This window comes from Panthera pardus, unplaced genomic scaffold, assembly GCF_024362965.1.
Source record: "Panthera pardus isolate Hobbes unplaced genomic scaffold, ASM2436296v1 HiC_scaffold_8, whole genome shotgun sequence".
NCBI lineage: Eukaryota > Metazoa > Chordata > Mammalia > Carnivora > Felidae > Panthera > Panthera pardus.
The window spans coordinates 29,644,145-29,662,711 of record NW_026527013.1 but is presented as its reverse complement, the minus strand read 5'-3'; the positions used below and the strand labels follow the sequence as shown (position 1 = coordinate 29,662,711).

Sequence of the window (18,567 nt, the reverse complement as noted above, 5' to 3'; positions counted from 1 at the left end):
CTCTGGTCACTAGATGAGTGGACTGTCGGGGGCAAGAGAGAGCTCTCAGGAATCTATAGCAATGGTCAAAGGCCGACCTGGTGATGGCTTGAACCAGGCTGGAAAGAGTAGAAAAGAAAAGAAACTGATGAATTGGGAGTGTGCCGTCCAATGTAACTGGAGGATTGGGATAAAATAATAATGGCTAACATCAAGGAAGCTCTTAGAATGTGCCAGGTGCTGGTGGAAGCACTGACCTCTACTATCTCAGAGTAAGCCTTCTGAAAGGGGGTTTGTTTCATTATTGTTGTGTTTCATCACTGCACTATGTTACGTTCTTCTTCTTTTTTAAGTTTATTTATTTTGAGAGAGACAGATGCAGGGGTGCAGAGAGAGGGAGAGAGAGAATCCCAGGCAGGCTCCGCACTGTCAGCACAGAGCCCGATGCGGGGCTCGAACTCATGAAACCGTGAGATCATGACCTAAGCTGAAACCAAGGGTCAGACACTTAACCGAGGCCGGGGCCACCCCGGCACCCCACGTTACATTCTTCTTTAATGTACGACAAATAGTATGTAATCAAAACTGGCATATAATACATACAACACAAATCTAAATATTACATAATCAAAAATTTAAAAGAATTTTTAAAAGTGAAAGAAAATGCTATAAAATAATACAGACTAGTCAGTTATCCGTGATCTTCTAAAACCAAGAAATATAAACTTATCATAAGAGATAAGCATCCCTATCCTATCTCCCTCAATTAGCATGTTCTTCCCTCAAAATACTCAGAATTCATTCAGAATTCAGGCACGAGCCACCATCACCTCTCTTGAAATATCATAATTATCTTCTGACTTCAGTGGCCCCAAGTGTTTCCTATGGCCATGTGTAGCCAGAAGGATCCTTCTAAAATCTAAGCCAGATAACGTCCACTTTCTGCTGAGGACATTCCAAGGGCTTTCTATCTTGGCCGGGGCAAAAGCGACTGGGCTGCCCATGGTCCACCAGGCCTTGGATCATCAGGACCCCAACTATTTTGTAGACTATATTACTGTCACTCTGCCCTTTGCTTGCTCAAACATGCAGGGCAAGCTTCTGCCTCAGGGCCTTAGCACCTACTAAAACAAAAGCCACTTGAGGCCAGGGCATTCTGTGTCCTACACAGAGAAGGCTCTATTAAGCAACTGAATGAACATCACTGATAATTTAGAAATGAAAGATGAGTGTCAAAACATAATTTAAACATTTTACACAGCATCAAGGTATGGAAAAGAACTCCCCACCGAACTACGCGGGACAGCATTTCCCCTATGTAGAAAATTCTCATCATTAACCTCTCAGGATGTTACAAAAAACAACAACAACAAAAAAAAACAGTTCCAAGGTCAACTGAGTTTGGGAGATTCCTGGTTACAAGCAAGTTTCTCTCAAAACTTTTACTACGTTGGCCCATTATCAAGCAACAAGAGGAAGGAATAGTAGGCAACGTTTCCTAAACGTATCTGACCCCAGATCACTTTTTGCGCAGATCATTTAGACCAACTAACAGAATCCAGAAAATGTACCAGGGGCTGCCACACATGGCTATGATGTTTCAACCCAAAGGTACTCTGCCAACACATAAACATGAATAAATACAGTGATGACAGAGAAAGACAGAGAGACAGAGACAGAAACAGGAGCAATTGTAAAGGCAGAACCAGGCTGAGAAATGGCAGAGCACGGAATGGGTTTTCTTTTACCCCTAGCCTCCTTGAATCAGGGGATGGCGAACCCTGAAGCAATACAGTAAGAAGATTCCCTGAAATACTGAACTTTATAAATCGATGCAGTAAAGGTTTTAACAGGGAGATTCAGAAATCGAAGCTCTATCCATAGAGTAAGAGCTGGGGTTTAGGAGTCATTTTATCATTAACCCAAATATCTTTCATGTATTAACCTGAGTTTTAAAGCCCTGTCTTCTAAGACATCCTCAAACATTCAAGAGATGAAATTCATATTTCTAAGTAAAATAAGGTTTTGGTGAATTTGCCCAGCTGGTGTCTCCATATATCACAGTAAATGTACCCAGAGCGGTATCTGTGCTCAACACAGAGCCAGGCCACGCACCCGGGGAAGAAAGCTTTAGGAGTTTCCTCTCCCTTCCATTAAATGGGGGTGGAGGGGTACTATGAAATTCCATGCTGGGGATTTAAAGGGGAGTGGGGAAATAGACTTTCTTTCAATCCTGACTTCTTTCTGTTCCTTATAAATCTTCTTCACTGTTCTTTCTGAGTGGCGGCGGCACTAAAGAATTTGCTAAAAGCTTTAGATTTAAGATGGCTTGAAACCTTCCTGCTCAAATATTTGACAGGACAGGGGAAAAAAAAGTGCAGGGGCGATGTTTCTGAGCCTTATGCCCATAAATCCTCCTGACCTGAACTTACAATACATCTGATCTGGCCGCCTGAGATCTCTACCTTCAGTGCACAAAGGTCTCCCTGAGCCAGTGTTATTTGAGTTCCTCAGCTTGGAAACAGACTCTGAGAAAAATAGTATTCAAAGCCTCAAAGCCCTGGGAACAAATGTTATAAAAATAAATAAGTAAGGGGGAAATACTGAATGCTTATAAAAAAAGAAGGTGGAAGAGGAGGAGGAGGAGGGGAAGAAAAAGAAGAAGAAGAAAGAGAAAGAAGAAGAAGAAGAAGAAGAAGAAGAAGAAGAAGAAGAAGAAGAAGAAGAAGAAAAAGAAAAAGAAAAAGAAAAAGAAAAAGAAAAAGAAAAAGAAAAAGAAAAAGAAAAAGAAAAAGAAAAAGAAAAAGAAAAACCCTGAATCACATCCAGGTGAAGACGTTCAACAACCAGGTCAGATCCCAATAGAAAACTGAATTGTACATATTTTTTGGTTGGGAAAGGAAAAAAAAGGTGAAAATTATTACAAATTCAGCATAAAAATCCCTCTTTAAGATTTCTGTAAGTCCTTTGGCTAGTTTGGTATCTAAATTCCATTAGTGTGAAACCTATGGCCAACTGATCTTTGACAAAGCAGGAAAGAATATCCAATGGGATGAAGACAGTCTCTTAAGCAAGTGGTGCTGGGAAAACTGGACAGCGACAAGCAGAAAAATGATCGTGGACCACACTTTCTTACACCACACACAAAAATAAACTCGAAATGGATGAAAGACCTCAATGTAAGACAGGAAGCCATCAAAATCCTCAAGGAGAAAGCAGGCAAAAACCTCTTTGACCTTGGCCACAGCAACTTCTTACTGGTCTCCGGAGGCAAGGGCAACAAAAGTAAAAATGAACTATCGGGACTGCATCAAAATAAAAAGCTTCTGCACAGCGACGGAAACAATCAGAAAAACTAAAAGGCATCCAATGGAATGGGAGAAGATATTTCCAAATGACATATCAGATAAAGGGTTAGTATCCAAAATGCATAAAGAACATATCAAACTCAACACCAAAAAAACAAATAATCCAGTGAAGAAATGGGCAGAAGACATGAATAGACACTTCTCCAAAGAAGACATCCAGATGGCCAACCGACACATGAAAAAATGCTCAACATCACTCATCATCAGGGAAACACAAATCAAAACCACAATGAGATACCTTACACATGTCAGAATGGCTAACATTAACTCAGGCAACAACAGATGTTGACAAGGATGTGGAGAAAGAGGATCTCTTTTGCACTGCTGGTGGGAATGCAAACTGGTGCAGCCACTCTGGAAAAGAGTATGGAGGTTCCTCAAAAAACTAAAAATAGAACTACCCTACGACCCAGCAATTGCACTACTAGGCATTTGTCCAAGGGATACAGGTGTGCTGTTTCGAAGGGACACATGCACCCCCATGTTTATAGCAGCACTATCAACAAAAGCCAAAGTATTGAAAGAGCCCAAATGTGGTGTGTGTGTGTGTGTGTGTATGTATGTGTGTATATATATATATATATATATATATATATACACACACAATGGAGTATTACTTGGCAATCAAAAAGAATGAAATCTTGCCATTTGCAACTATGTGGATGGACCTAGAGGGTATTATGCTAAGTGAAATTAGTCAGAGAAAGACAAATATCATAGGACTTCACACTCACATGAGGACTTTAACATACAAAACAGATGAACATAGGGGAAGGGAAGCAAAAATAATATAAAAACATGGAGGGAGACAAAACATAAGAGACTCTTAAATATGGAGAACAGAGGGTTGCTGGAGGGGTTGTGGGAGGAGGGATGGGTTAAATGGGTAAGGGGCATTAAGGAATCTACTTCTGAAACCACTGCTGACTGAAACCATATGCTAACTAAGTTGGGTGTAAATTAAAAAAAAAAAAAAACAACTCCATTAGTGTGGTCTGGAACCCTTAAGTGTACATGTTTTAGTCATAGGAGCCACTACATGCATGTGGTTCCTGAGCATATGATCACTGGCCAGTCTAAGTATAAAATACATACCAGATTTCAAAGAAAGTACCAAAAAAAGAATGTAGAATAGCTTGGTAATAATTTTTTATATCAATTACATGTTGAAATAGTAATATTATAATGTATTAGGGTAACAATAATAGATTGTTAAAACCAATTAAAAATTAATTGATTTTCTAACAATTATTACTATATAACATAAATTATATGATGTAAGTTAGTAAAGTCAAATAAAATCACTTGTTTCTTTTTGCCTCTCTTAATGTGGTTGCCAAAAATTTCAAAGTACACTGAATGGCTCCCATTCTGTTTTCTATCAGACAAGTGCTGCCCTACATGATTGAAAATAGACAGAAGTGGCCAATCCACACAAAATCCAGTGTTTTCTATAATACCTCTAGGCAAAGAGCTGATGGCACTTCCTGTTTCTCTCACTTTCCTTTCTGTATGTTTTACCAGTGGTTCAGCCATGTCAGAACATTTAAAGCCCTTTGATACTTTTTCCTCCCTGTTATCCAATAAACAGCAGTTAAGATTCCAACAAAATTATTTCTACTGCATCAGTGATTCTAAAAACAACCTAAAGCAATGGCAAGAACAACGAGAAAATGATTTATCAAATAAAAGGAATGCTGGTTAAGATTTTGTAGACACTGGAGCCTAGATTCTGAAGTCCTAACAATAAATCTCAGCCAAGCCACTTACCTCTCCAGAAACTCAGCTGTCCCAACTTAGAGCACAGCAAGGGCACCTCCCTCATAAGGTAGGTGAGAAAATTAAAGGAGGAATATCTAGAATGTTGCTGACACAGGTAATGCTTACTAAATGGTGTCTACAGTATCATCATTATGATGAAAACCACCAGCACCAACACCGTAAGCCTTCTTTTTGGTTGTCTGAGGGCTGCGCCAGAGTCATCAAGTTTCTAGGTTGAAATTATCTCCAATTTACCTGGGTTTTCTTTTCGCGATGTCCTCTGCCTTTCTGTGATTCTCAGGGCAATTCAACCAGGTATCAACACACTATGTGTCACTGACACACCATCAAACAGCCCCGAGCCAAGTTCACATGTAAAGAAGACCGTGTGTGATGAGGGACATTTACCACGCCAGGGGCAAGGCTTTTCTGCTTCGCCAAATCAGTTCTCTGGCTTTGTACAACCAAGGCATTCACTTCTCCATGGAGCATCCTCTAAGTCCTGGGGCCTCCTCCCATGTTCTTCTTAATTAACACAGGATAGACACATAAAAGATCAGCCAGATGGAAATGAAGTATTTCACCAGCAAAGGATGAAACATTCTGCTCAGGAATGGAATCTGTATTTCCATAAAGTCATTCATTAAATTTTAACCAATTCCCTCACCATTTGATGGCAGTCACTACAGAGAAAAACCCGACTGGCCACACCATGGAGCAGCAAACACCAGATAACCAGGGACAATCTCCTTGACACTTCCAATGTTCCGTGAGGAAGAGTGACAAGGAAAACACGCACTGCCTTGAACACATCCACAAAGGACTCTCCAACGCACAAACCAACGTTTCAGAGAAACTGCACAATTCCGGGAATTTCAGTAAAGTACAAGGCAGGGTGAAAGAATCACCATGATGTGGCAAAACTTATTTTTCATAGAAGATGTCTCTGGGTGCCTGGGTGGCTCAGCTGGTTAAGTGTCTGACTCTTGACTTTGGCTCCAGGCACAATCTCATGGTTTGTGAGTTCGAGCCCTGCATCGGGCTCTGTGCCCACAGCACCGAAGCTGCTTGGGATTCTCTTCCCCTCTCTCTCTGCCTCTCCTCTGCTTGCTCTCTATCTCTCCCAAAATAAATAAAAATAAAAAATGAAAAAAAGAAAATGCCTCAATCTTCCTTTAATGACAGCTCTAATGACAGACAAAGCAAGATACTATCAGGTTCATAATGACCATTGTTTTATGAACAAGCCAAGGTGGTTTTATAATTGTTAAGATAAGAGAAATAAAAATTGCCATTAGTGTCTTCTGGAAAAACTTACCTGAATGGGACTCCATTTCTTACCAGGAATAGGGAATAAAGGAGGACAGGAGAAAATTTTAAACCTCATTTCCAAAAAAGGGGGAATTGTTACCAAATTGCTGAACTTAAACTGAGGAAGGAGTGGGACAGTGGGCTTATAAAAGTCTGGGGGAAAATGGAGTTAAATAAAGGTGAATACATTTCTTCAGTGGAAGACTCTTCAAATGTCTTTAATATGCTAATATTTAAAATACATCTTCAAGAAGGCATTTTGTGTATAAATTTATTTCCAGCAGAAAATAAGGGATACATAAAGGAGTAGGAGCCAAAGTGAACATTTAGTCTGTGTTCTAGAAAGTCATACTACTGGGGCACCTGGGTGGCTCAGTTGGTTAAGTGCCAACTTTGGTTCAGGTCACGATCTCATGGTTCATGATTTCAAACCCCCGCGTTGGTCTCTTTGCTGACAGCTCAGCGCCTGGAGCCTGCTTTGGATCCTGTGTCTCCCTCTCTCTCTGCTCCCCCCCTCCCTCTGCTCACGCTCTGTCTGTCTTTCTCTCAAAAATAAAATAAACATTAAAAAAAATTCAGAAAATCACACTACTGAAGCCAGGGACCAATATGAGAACTTAGCCTCTGGTGAACAGGCCCACATCTGACTCATGTAGCATCCTGCCATGTTTGCGTGAGTGTAGCGAGTGACAACGTGGCAGGCCTCTGTGTGGGTCACAAGTGCACGAGCTCACCTGGGTGAAGGAAGGCCGATGCGCATCACCTAGGACGTTAATCTGAGGGCCCAACAGAAAGAGAACTGTCTAACCAGAAAGTAACAGGAACGATGGAAGAACCGAGATCCATTTCACAAAATAAAAGGCAGAACATGAGCCTGACTCTAGGCAGGCAGATGGAAGCTGGGCAGACAGAGGGAAGACAAGAGAAGACCAAGGTAGAGCCCCCAGGCAGAATGTTAAAGGGGGAAAGAGATCACAGAGCAAGGTCAGCTTAAAACAAGAGACTTCTTGCTCCCTAAACAAAACTTAGCTCTAAGAATGTCGTTTACCAACACCAGATCGTTCCTACACACACTGGGCCCACCAAGGTGACAACGTGTCTGTGTCATGGCTGGAACTAACCCACACTCCTGGAAACATAAACCAGTGGTGCCATGCTATGGACCCAGTTTTTAAAACACAGGCCCGTAAGTTATCAGTGGTGATGAAATCTCAAAAGCTTGCAAGACCAAAGGTGTTTTGTTATTACAGTTATTTATGATTCGGGTGCAAAACCAATTTGGTGGTAAAACCCGAAGTGAAAAGATATGGAGCCATTTAGAATACTGAGATTTCATTCACCTCCATGCTCCAGAAAAATTAACGCATTCAAGGAGTAGAGTGGCAGACCCGACTAGGGTCCTCAGTAATATGTATAGCACGCGTACCCTAATACCTTTCCCGAAAAAAATCCTGAATTCTAAAACATCTGGCCTCAAGGGTTTCAGCTAAGGGACTGTAGACCTGTACCATATGGTGATGTGTACGTGGTGTGTATTAGGAAAAATGCCTTTTCTTCCATTCACTTGCCGAGATGCTCTAACCAGTGCCGAAATGAACCAGCTGTGAGTTTCCTCGGAAAGGGCACACATAATCAGTTTGGATCATTGAAGCTTATTGAAGACTCCAACTCATAAAGTACCAATAAGTCTGAATCAACAACTCCTGCGATCTCTTATTGTAATAAACAAGATTTTAATTACCTTACACAACAAGTATGCAATGAACCTCCACTTTAATGGAGCTATCAGAGGTTTTATCCGGAGATTTCTCTTTGCATTAACTCCAACTTCAGCTATTAGTGGAAACACAGCATGATTCAATCCTATTAGTGTTACACGAACCTTTATTTAAGTTACCAATCACAGAACAGGGGATGAGAGTGTGCAAAGGGAAAGCGTAGGATAGGGTAGAAGCTGATATAGATAACTGTGGTTGCAGAGATAACACAAAGTTGTGTAGCCATGGAAGAACTGGAACAGGACATACCACTGTTTTAATCACTGGAATGTTGTGAGCCTTTACACTTGAAGAATACTTACTCACAGGGGCGCCTGGGTGGCTCAGTCGGCCGACTTGGGCTCAGGTCATGATCTCGTGGTCCGTGAGTTCGAGCCCCGCGTCAGGCTCTGTGCTGACAGCTCAGAGCCTGGAGCCCGTTTCAGATTCTGTGTCTCCCTCTCTCTGACCCTCCCCCATTCATGCTCTGTCTCTCTCTGTCTCAAAAATAAATAAACATTAAAAAAAATAATTAAAAAAAAAAGAATACTTAATCACATCTGCAAAATCCTTTTTGCCATATAAGGTAATATATATATTCTTAGGTTTCAGGGATTACTGAGGGGACATCTGGCGGGGGGGGCACCATCCTGAATATCGAAACCCGCAATGATCTCTCTTTATTCCTTCAACTTACCAAGTATCTCCTGCCTCAGGCCTTTGCATGCCCCTGTTCTATGGGCTAGCTCCAATTTATCTCTTCTCTCTTAATTAATATCACTTAATAAATACCTCGTAGCTTAATAAATATCTGTCTAGAGGCCTTCCATAGCTCATGACAAAATATCCCTCTCCTTCAGAGACAATATCCCAACTGCTATCACACAGCTACTTATGTGACCGCTTGTTCAATTTCTGTGTCATTACCAGAGTGTAAGTATCTTAAGGGTAGGGGTCCCGACTTACCGGTTTACCTTTATAACCCAGTGCTTACGTGACAGAAGGCACTCAAGTAAATCTGCTGCTAGGCAAAGAATAAAGCTGCATATATATAGGAGGTGAGGGCATGGGAGGATCCAAATTGGGTCTCACCTCCTAAGCATGGCATTGTAATCGGATTCCGACTTTGTTCCCTTACACTGAGCTGTAATGATTGGTGGCTACTGAAGAGCTCTTATTTCGTTTTTACAAGGCCATTTATTTTTCTATTAGGATGTTTTCAAGTGTAGGAATTCCGAGACCAAGTCCAGGACTCCAGCCAGGACAACGTGGGGAGGTCTGACTTCTGGATGTGTAGGAAGCTGTTGTAGGTGACCTCAAGGCATTCCTGGAGGGGAGTGGGGGGGTGGGCAGCAAAACCTACAAAGTTGGGTTTGTTGCAACTAAGCCTCAGGGAGCAGGTCCCGATTCTTGCGGGCCACAGGCTTACAATTCAGCCTGCGGGGCTAGAGCACTGAGGCAGCTGCTGAAATAAATACCTGAGGTCGTGACTTAGCTCCCAGCGGAGCCCAAAGGAACTGGGACCAGCAATGTTCTCACCCAACAGGCAAGGTACATTTCTCTCTAAAGTCCACAAGAGGATAGAAGGACTTCTCAGGCACAAAGTCCTCAATATTCAAATGTACTTCAATGATGCCACACAGGGAAAAGAAGGAAGGTCAGTTACAGCTAAACAGACCACTTTCTCTACTTCAAAGCCTCCTAACAGCCACATTTTGGGTGGCGTAATTCTTTGGGGGCTGTGCTATGAATGGGATGTTTAACAGCATCCCTGGCCTCTACTCACTAGATTCCAGTAGCATACCACTGGCCCTAACAGCGACAACCAAAAACGTCCCCTGACAATGCGTAATGTCCCCATGGGTGGGGAACGTGGTCTCTAGTTGAGAACCAATCCCACTGCAATCTTCAACCACATCTCTTCTCTGGCTCTGTATGCAAGGCAGATAAGTAATTTCCCCCATGCTGACAAATGACTACAGGATACATGACAATTATTTACTTTCATTTTAATTTCTTAGAAAACAATATAGTTATAGGGAACAAAATAAACCAAGTCCGAGATGTTCAAATTGTAAGAACATCAGAGAGCGTTCCTATTGATAAAGAGCTCAAATAAAGCAATTTAACGTTAAAATATTATAGACGTGTTTCAAGCAAAGGTGAGCAACTTTCCTTGCATATTTTAAGGTTAAATCCGATCCCATTACCTTTGACCTCTTGAAATTCAAGTTCCTCCAAATATACCCACTAAGTAATTTAACACGTTTATCACATTGAAAACAAAACAAAACAACAACAAAATCCAAAACACAAAACAAGCTACGAACCAGATGGACCTCAATGAGGAACCCAATTAATACAGGCAGCCTTACCATCTGACATTACTTGACAGAAATAAATTCACTTGATCTTAGCCAAAAGGCCGAGAAGCGATTGACAGAAATAAATTCAAACAACTTGGTGGAATAATAAATCTGTGCATTGTAGCTGCCATTTCTAATTAGCTTCTGAATTTCAGGGCACTCTTTGAGTAAAAGAAAACTGAAATATTCATTTAAAGTAGTAAGTTTGATAAAGTAGTACTAGTTTAATGCATCTAGTCCATGCATTTTTCCAAATCTGAATGGACCAGGAGGAAGAGCCAGGCCCAGAAGTTTCCAGTTCCTATCTCTAGAGCTCTTCTCTACCAAGGCAGCCACCAGAATAAGTTTTCAATCTTTCAAAGCACAGGTCTTTTGTCCCAACAACACTAGCTAAATAAATGACAACACAATTCTAAGATAAAGAGGTTTTAAAGAAAAACCAACTGAACACAAACCATCCGTTCAACTCATGCTGCGGTCAGCAAGAACAGAAGGGAAACCCCAAACTTTTAAAAGGACGCTGTAATTTTGCCTTTAGGAATCACGTTTTCCAAGTACAAATAAAGCTAAGATTTCTAAGAAATGATTCATTCAGTATAAAGGAGGAGGAGAGCCCATTAAGCAGAAACCCTACTCAGGAGTTCTTTAACACATGTGACTAGCACAGGAAGCCCCACAGATAGAAGGGTCTTAATACCGAAAATGTGTCAGCTGAAAAAAACGGGAAGCATTTTCTCAGAATAGTTGTCTGGTTTCTCCAGCGATCACTGATAAGAGACACTTTTATATGCGAATATGAGCATCTTCGAAAAAAGAAATACTACTGCTTCTCTCAGTTTATAGGGATTCTTCACTTAAGCTTCAAGGATGCCTAAATGGCCCAGAAATGGGCTTGAGGAGCTAAGGTGAATGACGAAATCCTATAAACGATATGCAAATCTGTGTGTATATCCACGTACTTTCCCTGTATGGAAGGGGATCTCAAGTATTCATCTGATTATCAAAGTAGGTCATGACTTAATAGAAGGTGCCAAACACTAAGAATCCAGTCAGAAGAATCCATTCAGTCTTTCCACAAACGTGTACAGCTTACCACATGGGGAGCCAAACAGCCACCAGACTTGATCATGATGAAAAGTAAAAATCAAGTTAGCAATAAAAGGGGTGAGCTGTCCCCACCCAACATTATTGAAGGAGTTTGGAGACTTGTTCCCTCCCGCCCTCCCCCAAAAGATACAAACCATTTACTGTAGGTACCCACACCTTTCTTCTTCTGTCTAGCAGCATGAATCTTTGAGAAAACGGACACAGGAAAGGCAAAATGTCATCACTGATCCCAGCAACGCTATCTGCGAGTTACACCACCAATGGCCACAGTCTCTTTCTTGACAGCCGGCAGGAGCAAAGAAACCTTACAACAACTGCCCTACCGACAAAAGGTTCTGAGACTCCGCTTCATACATCAACTAACTTTTCTCTTTTCTAAAGGGTGAAAACAGTCCCCTGAGTTTCATAGAGAATTTCACCTTTAGAAAGTGGGACTTCAGAAACAGAGTAAAGACACTTGTGTCACAGGAAACAAATGGCTGAAAAATCTTCAGGGCGGGGGGGGGGGGGGGGTGTCTCTTCAAACCATGAGGCCCGGGACTTCCCCATGCTTCTCCAGTTAAACAAAGATGAGAAGCTTGTGGAGGGCTACACACGTGTCATGCTGCATTTAAAAGATTGCCAGAGACAAAGGTATGGAGGGTGCAAGTTTGATTTGCAAAGTCACTGGGGGTAAACCCAAAGCACCTCATTAATGTGAAGACCCAAAGCAGGGCTACACTTAACATCTTGTTCTCACCTCCACAGGAAAGCGCCTCCCATTGATGCTGTGTTCAGAACCTGCAGAGCCATTGCTATGGCCCCAGTGAAATTCCACCTTCTCGGCTTTGAATCTGCCAGGCAGGCCAGCACCACTGACAAAATAGTCGTCCTTTAGAAGGATGGCAACTGTATAAAATGGAAGGGAAGGGAAACAAAGTGAGTTTCAAAACAAAACTTGAATGACATCTTCCGCCGCTGCAAATAAAGTCCATGATTGCATGATGTGAATTATTTCCTCATGCTCCTGTTTGAAAAACAAGTCAAAAACACTAGTTTGAATAAATTAGCACAATCTAGCTGCAGAATGTTCTCAAGCACCAGTTCACTCTAAACCATGAAAATTCCCAGGGAATGATCTCAGAATTTCTTATGCATTTCATAGATAGAAAAAAAGAAAAGAAAAGAAAGAAAAAGAATGGAGACAGGAAGAGAGTAAGTCGCTCTGAATGAGAATTGTCTAAGTCTGCCTGACAACCCAAATTATCTGGAGAGTGAGATCTTTCTTTTCGTACGCCTGGATTCCTGGGGCTACCCTAAGGTTCAAGGTCTGGAATGAGATGGGAAAAACATATGAGAAGACAGATGTAAGAGGCACGACTCTTTAATTAGAAAATTTAGGCAAAGATATCGTTAAATAAAATTTGCAGCTTCTTCCAATTTTAAGGCAATATCAGTGGGCACACAGCCAGAGTTAGGGTTATATTCATTGTATTTGATAACAGTGCACAGGAAAATGCTGGGAAAATTGTATTCATTAAGTCACTCAAATTATTGCAGATAACCATATTTAATTTGATGCTTCTTTTTATTCCATGTATAGAAAAATTTTACTTGGCCCATCCAAAAGAACACCTAAGAATTCCATAACATAGGGAAACTTAGTCAATTTAAACCCTAACTTTCCAACACATAGCCCTCTTCCTTGAAACACAGGAAGGAGAAATGGAGAGCAAATACATTGGATTTATACTAGCATAACAATTATTTTCCCCAAAGGAATATAATATCCAAATGCATAACGGATTTTATTTTGTAAGTGATACATTCCTTTTTCTGTTTGTTTTGTAAAGTGAATTCGTTCATTCATTCAACAAACACTTATCGGGTGCTAAACACAGGTGAGACGCCAACCAATATACTTCATGGTTTGTGAACAGCCAAACTTGTAGAAGCCACAGAAAAGCTCTTGTATCCTCACTGTCTCTTCTTCCTAAAGTTATCCTAGTTCGAGCTTCAGAGAGAAATCCTGCATGAGAATTAGGTCTCCATAGAAGATAGGGACTAGACTAATGACCCATCTCTAAAAGAGTACAATTAGTTTCAGTATTTCTCTATATAAAGGAAGCATTAAAAGTAAAGGAAACCTTCGCATATAAATCCCTTTTTATTGCATTCAAAGGACAATTTTTCTCCAACTTCTGAAAAATATACAGTGAATGTTCAATTAGTGGGACAGCGAATTAAAAGATGAAACAAAGTGAAAGCAAGTGTTTCTTGCGCTGATTAAACACGCTACAGCACTGGCTCACTTTGGTGTATGTTAGGCGTGTTTTAGCAGGGGTTGGCAAACTTTCTCTGTGAAAGACGAGACAGTGAATATTTAAGGCTCTGTTGGCCCTCTGGTCCCTGTTGCAACAACCCAACCTAGTCCCTGTAGCCGGAGGCAGCCACACACGGTACGTAAATGAATGCGTAAAGCTATGTTCCAATAAAACTTTATCCAAACTAAAACGTGGATATAATTTTCACATGCCATGGAATCTCACTCTCCCCTTGATTGTTTTTCAATCCTTAAGAACACAGAAACTATCAGGGACTGTCATGTGGTGACCCCTAAAATGCAGTAAGAGGTTTTAGAAGATAAAATACATTAAACCAATCACACGCCTTTAGTTCTAAAGCCAAAATACATATGAATTAGCTCGGTATTGTCTTAAATACTGTTGATGACCCTCAGCCTGTTATCAATTCTATACCTACCACTTTGCATCCAAAGAATGAAGCCAAAGCACTTTGAGTGCATCTGTTACGATACACCCAGGGACTCAACAGCATATTATAAATATTTGATTTTACCTAAATCATTTATGTCTCTGTCAGGGGTCATTTTACTTGTTTTATATGAATAATTAAAAGCATAATTAGGGAACTGTACAATCTGAAACATTCATCTCATTTTTCATATTACTGTATTCCTCACTAGAGCACACAGCATGCTACGTGCACGCACCCCTGCCCCAACTCTGAACGTGGCTTATAGTCAGCCGTGTTTACCTATAGAAGTGAGAAGTGACAACTTTCCCCAAACTACCACGTCACCATTTTCGGAATACCACTGATGACACAGAGCCGTTTCAAAACAAAATAAACCAAAGGTACTTCCTACAAAACTCAGAATGTCTTCGGAGCCATGAGCTCAGAAGATGGACAGACCTAGGTTGGAATCCAGTTCTGACGCTTCACGGCAGCATGACCTTGGGCAAGTTACCTGACCCCTCTCCACCTCAGTTTCCACCACTGGTCAAATGGCAGTAACAGCGCCTACACAGCAAGGCTGTTTTGACGCCTGAAGGAGATCACACCTGGAAAGCCCTTAACAAAGCAGTGCCAGAAACCCAGGAAGGACACATGCACTGGAGACTACTGTCAAACTCCTTTGTAGAGATATGGATGGAGCTAATTTAGAACACAGAGGGGTTCCCACACAGGTGCTAACTCTCCATTTTCAGACAGACTTCCATTTCAAAGCAATACTGGCTTCCCCACAAAATAAAAAGTGACCCAGGACAGGGACGACAGCAAGGGTAAGTGTGCCCCAAATACTTGAGAGAAGATCGTAAGTGCTGAGTAGATGCTTTGAATTCATTACAACACAGAATAAAAAGGGATTTCCTTTTCTTGATTATTTCTATGCTTTGGTCACATCAAGGGGAAAAAAAGATCTCAGGTTAGTGCTGATAAGCTCTCCACACTTCCCGGATATTCATTCATTTCCCCCTTGTACCCTAGAGTAAGTATTATGCTGAATTTAATAACTGTGGCAATTTTGATTTATTTTTATAGATCACAGACATACATGTTTACAGATGTCTATCCATGTCAGATGGCACTGGTCTTCCTGTTAAGGTGTTAGTAAAAAGATTTCCTTTATAGTCAGTTCATTTAACTAAAATAGAGTCAATCAAAAGAAAAATAGTAAGTAGATTATACTATATAGAAAGAAAGAAAGAAAGAAAGAAATAAAGAAAGAAAGAAAGAAAGAAAAATTTTAAATTCTAAAACAATAGCAGTAAGTTGAATCTGGATAAGGGGACAATTAGGAAGGTAGAAAATAACAGCTAAAGAATGGAGACTTCTAGGATAGGAGGGATAAATGGGAAAGATATACAGGAGTGGACTTTTTTTTTTTTTTTTAATTTATTTGTGAGTGAGCACGTGCACACACATGCATTCTCTCTCTCTCTCTCTCACACACACACACACACACACACACACACACACACACACACACACAGAGTGTGCACGAACCGGGAAGGGGCAGAGGTGGGGCGGGGGGGAGAGAATCCCAAGCAGGCTCCACGCTGTCAGCACAGAGCTCAATGCGGGCCTTGATCTCACAAACCATGAGACCATGATGTAAGCCGAAATCAAGAGTCGGATGTTCAACTGACACCCTGGGAGTAGACTTTCTAGAACAAGGCCCACTGGTTTTTGAACTGCTATCATGGACTGGGATGGAATCACAGCAGAATGTTTGAGACAGTGGAAGGAGCGAGCTGGGGCTTCAAATTTGGGGTTTCTTAACCTAGAGTCTATAGTCCACGGTAGTAGCCACCCATGGGCTTTGGGGTCTTGCACCCTCCTGACACAGGAAGTAAAATTCTGAGCGTGGGCACATACACGGAGCCAGACTCTGGAGCCAGGGGAGTCTGAATTGAAAAAGCATCATCTGTCACACTCCCAACTGTGGGAAAGGCATTGTACCTCTTGGTGCCCGGGTTCCCATTCTATAAAACTGGAATTCTACAACAGCAGCTTCATAGGCGTGTGAGGAGATGGCAGGAATGACAGATGAAGAATGTTCAGAACAGTAATTCCTATATGACATGAGAGCATAAAGACAGCACGGTAGAACCGTACAAGTGTTGTTTACAAAGGTTATTATCGTAGGGAGAGGAGCCACAGCTTTTACAGACTCCCCCTGTGTCTGAGGCTCCCCAAAGTGTAACAACATCCCAGATCGTCCACAAGGAGTGGGGACGGGGAAGTTACACCACGGGTAAAGGATTCATTTTCTCCCGAGCTTGAAGGAATAACCGAGTACCTGGCATTCACAGCACTGTTTGCAGGACATCCACGCACTGTGTATAAATAAAGCTCAACATGTCTATATAATGCTGGGCTAAAGCAAATGTTCGCACCAAAATCTGAGTAAACAGCAGTAGGCGCCAAAAGTTAAATAAATAAAAATGGATGGGAGGGAAGCTAGCTGTTTGCTATCTTACCTCCACTACCTCCAAGCAATTGTTTAACACCATAAAATGAGAAAAGACTTCCAGGATTGGATCTTAATGGTGGGACCCCCCAGACCGCCCACAATACAGGTGTCCATTAGGGGATGCTTTGGCCCTTGGTAAAAGGGAAATGTTCTGGAGCACCTGGATAGCTCAGTAGGTTAAGTGGCAGGCTGTTGGTTTCGGCTCAGGTCATGATCTCACGGTTCGTGGGTTCAAGCCCCGCACTGGGCTCCTGATGGTGAGGACCCTCCTTGGGATTCTTGCTCTGCCTCTCTCTCGGCCCCTCCCCTGCTCATGCGCTCTCTCAAACTAAATAAATAAACTTTAAAACTAACAAACAAAAAAGGGAAATGTTCTGGTCTGCAAGTGAAGAAACATGACCTCTAGTTTTAGAGTTCTAACTTCTCTGTAGGCACTAGCATTTATTTCTTCAAATATTTATCAAGTTATTATCAGGGAAGAAAAGGTAAGTAAATCAGACCTAGCTCTTGCCTCCATGGATGGTACATTTGGTGGAAAGGCAGGTCCTGGCAACTGAAATAACAGCAGAAGCAACCTAGCAAGTGGGACAAGTGGTAACAGATGAGAAGCCAACCCCAGAGAGGAGAAGGGGAGTGGGTATCTTCAAAGACCGATGAAATGACCTGAGCACAGACTTAAAGGAGCAACCTTGGGAAGTGCTGACGAGAGGAGAACACATCAAGGAAAAGAAGCACATGCAAAGGCCCTGTGGTAATGGGAGTAAGTAAGAGGAAGCCAGGGTGGTTGGTGTCCAGAGAGCAGGGTGTGACACAGAGGCTAGGGAATGAGTCAGGGACAGTGAGCAGTCTGTCTTTACCCTCAGGAGAAATGGAAACTCCTTGATATGCTGAGAGAGAGACCAAGAAAGAAAGAGGGGGAGACAGAAAGACAGACACTATCAGATTTGGGAAATAAAACTATTCTGGCTACAAAGGAAGAAGGCCTGGGAAGGAAGCAACACTAGTTGGTAGGAACAAAAGTTGGGAGGTTACTGCACTCATCTGCTAAAGACAGACGGGACATGTTAGGTCGGTACGGTCTCAGACATCCAAGAGCTGTCAAGTCATGAGATTATCCTGGGTCTCAGTTAACTCACTGCTAAACTGAGCTAGATGAACAAAGTAGATCAGTTGACCATTTACTCGTACAAGATATGACAGATGTCAATGTAGCACAGAGTCCTGTGCCCTACAAAATAAAGGCGGGCTTCAAAAATGACCCTCAAAATTCAAAATTTACTCAAGTCTATCTGTGTAAAACAGCACTGGTCTTCCCACCAGGTAATTGGTGTGTAATTGGCTTCTGTCTTTCCCAAAACTAGTTTCTACCACCATGGCACAGGGGCTGGGACTGTGGGATTCAGAGAAAAGAAATGGAGCAGAGCGGATGTGACACAGAACTTGTAGTGTACCAAAGACAGACCCAGTGAAATTGCTCTGACTTGAATTCCAGAGTTCAGGCAAGACGGAATAGTAACAGGATGCAAGAACCCAAGAATTTGGACCTCTAAAATAGGAAAAATTTTATTTTTTTTAATTTATTAAGTCTTTATTTTAATTCCGGTTAGTTAACGCACAGTTGTATTAGTTTCAGGTGTACAATATAGTGATTCGACACT

General features: G+C 41.7%; 1 protein-coding gene across 4 annotated transcripts in view; it reads right to left on the bottom strand.

Annotated features, from left to right (window-relative positions):
- PTPRG (protein tyrosine phosphatase receptor type G) overlaps nucleotides 1-18,567 on the bottom strand; it is a 712,041-nt gene that overhangs the window by 275,152 nt on the left and 418,322 nt on the right. For all 4 annotated transcript variants that reach the window (XM_019469870.2, XM_019469872.2, XM_019469869.2 and 1 more), the window contains one exon: nucleotides 12,389-12,537. In XM_019469870.2, coding sequence (XP_019325415.1) covers nucleotides 12,389-12,537 — 149 coding nt within the window. The remainder of the gene's footprint in view (nucleotides 1-12,388; nucleotides 12,538-18,567) is intronic.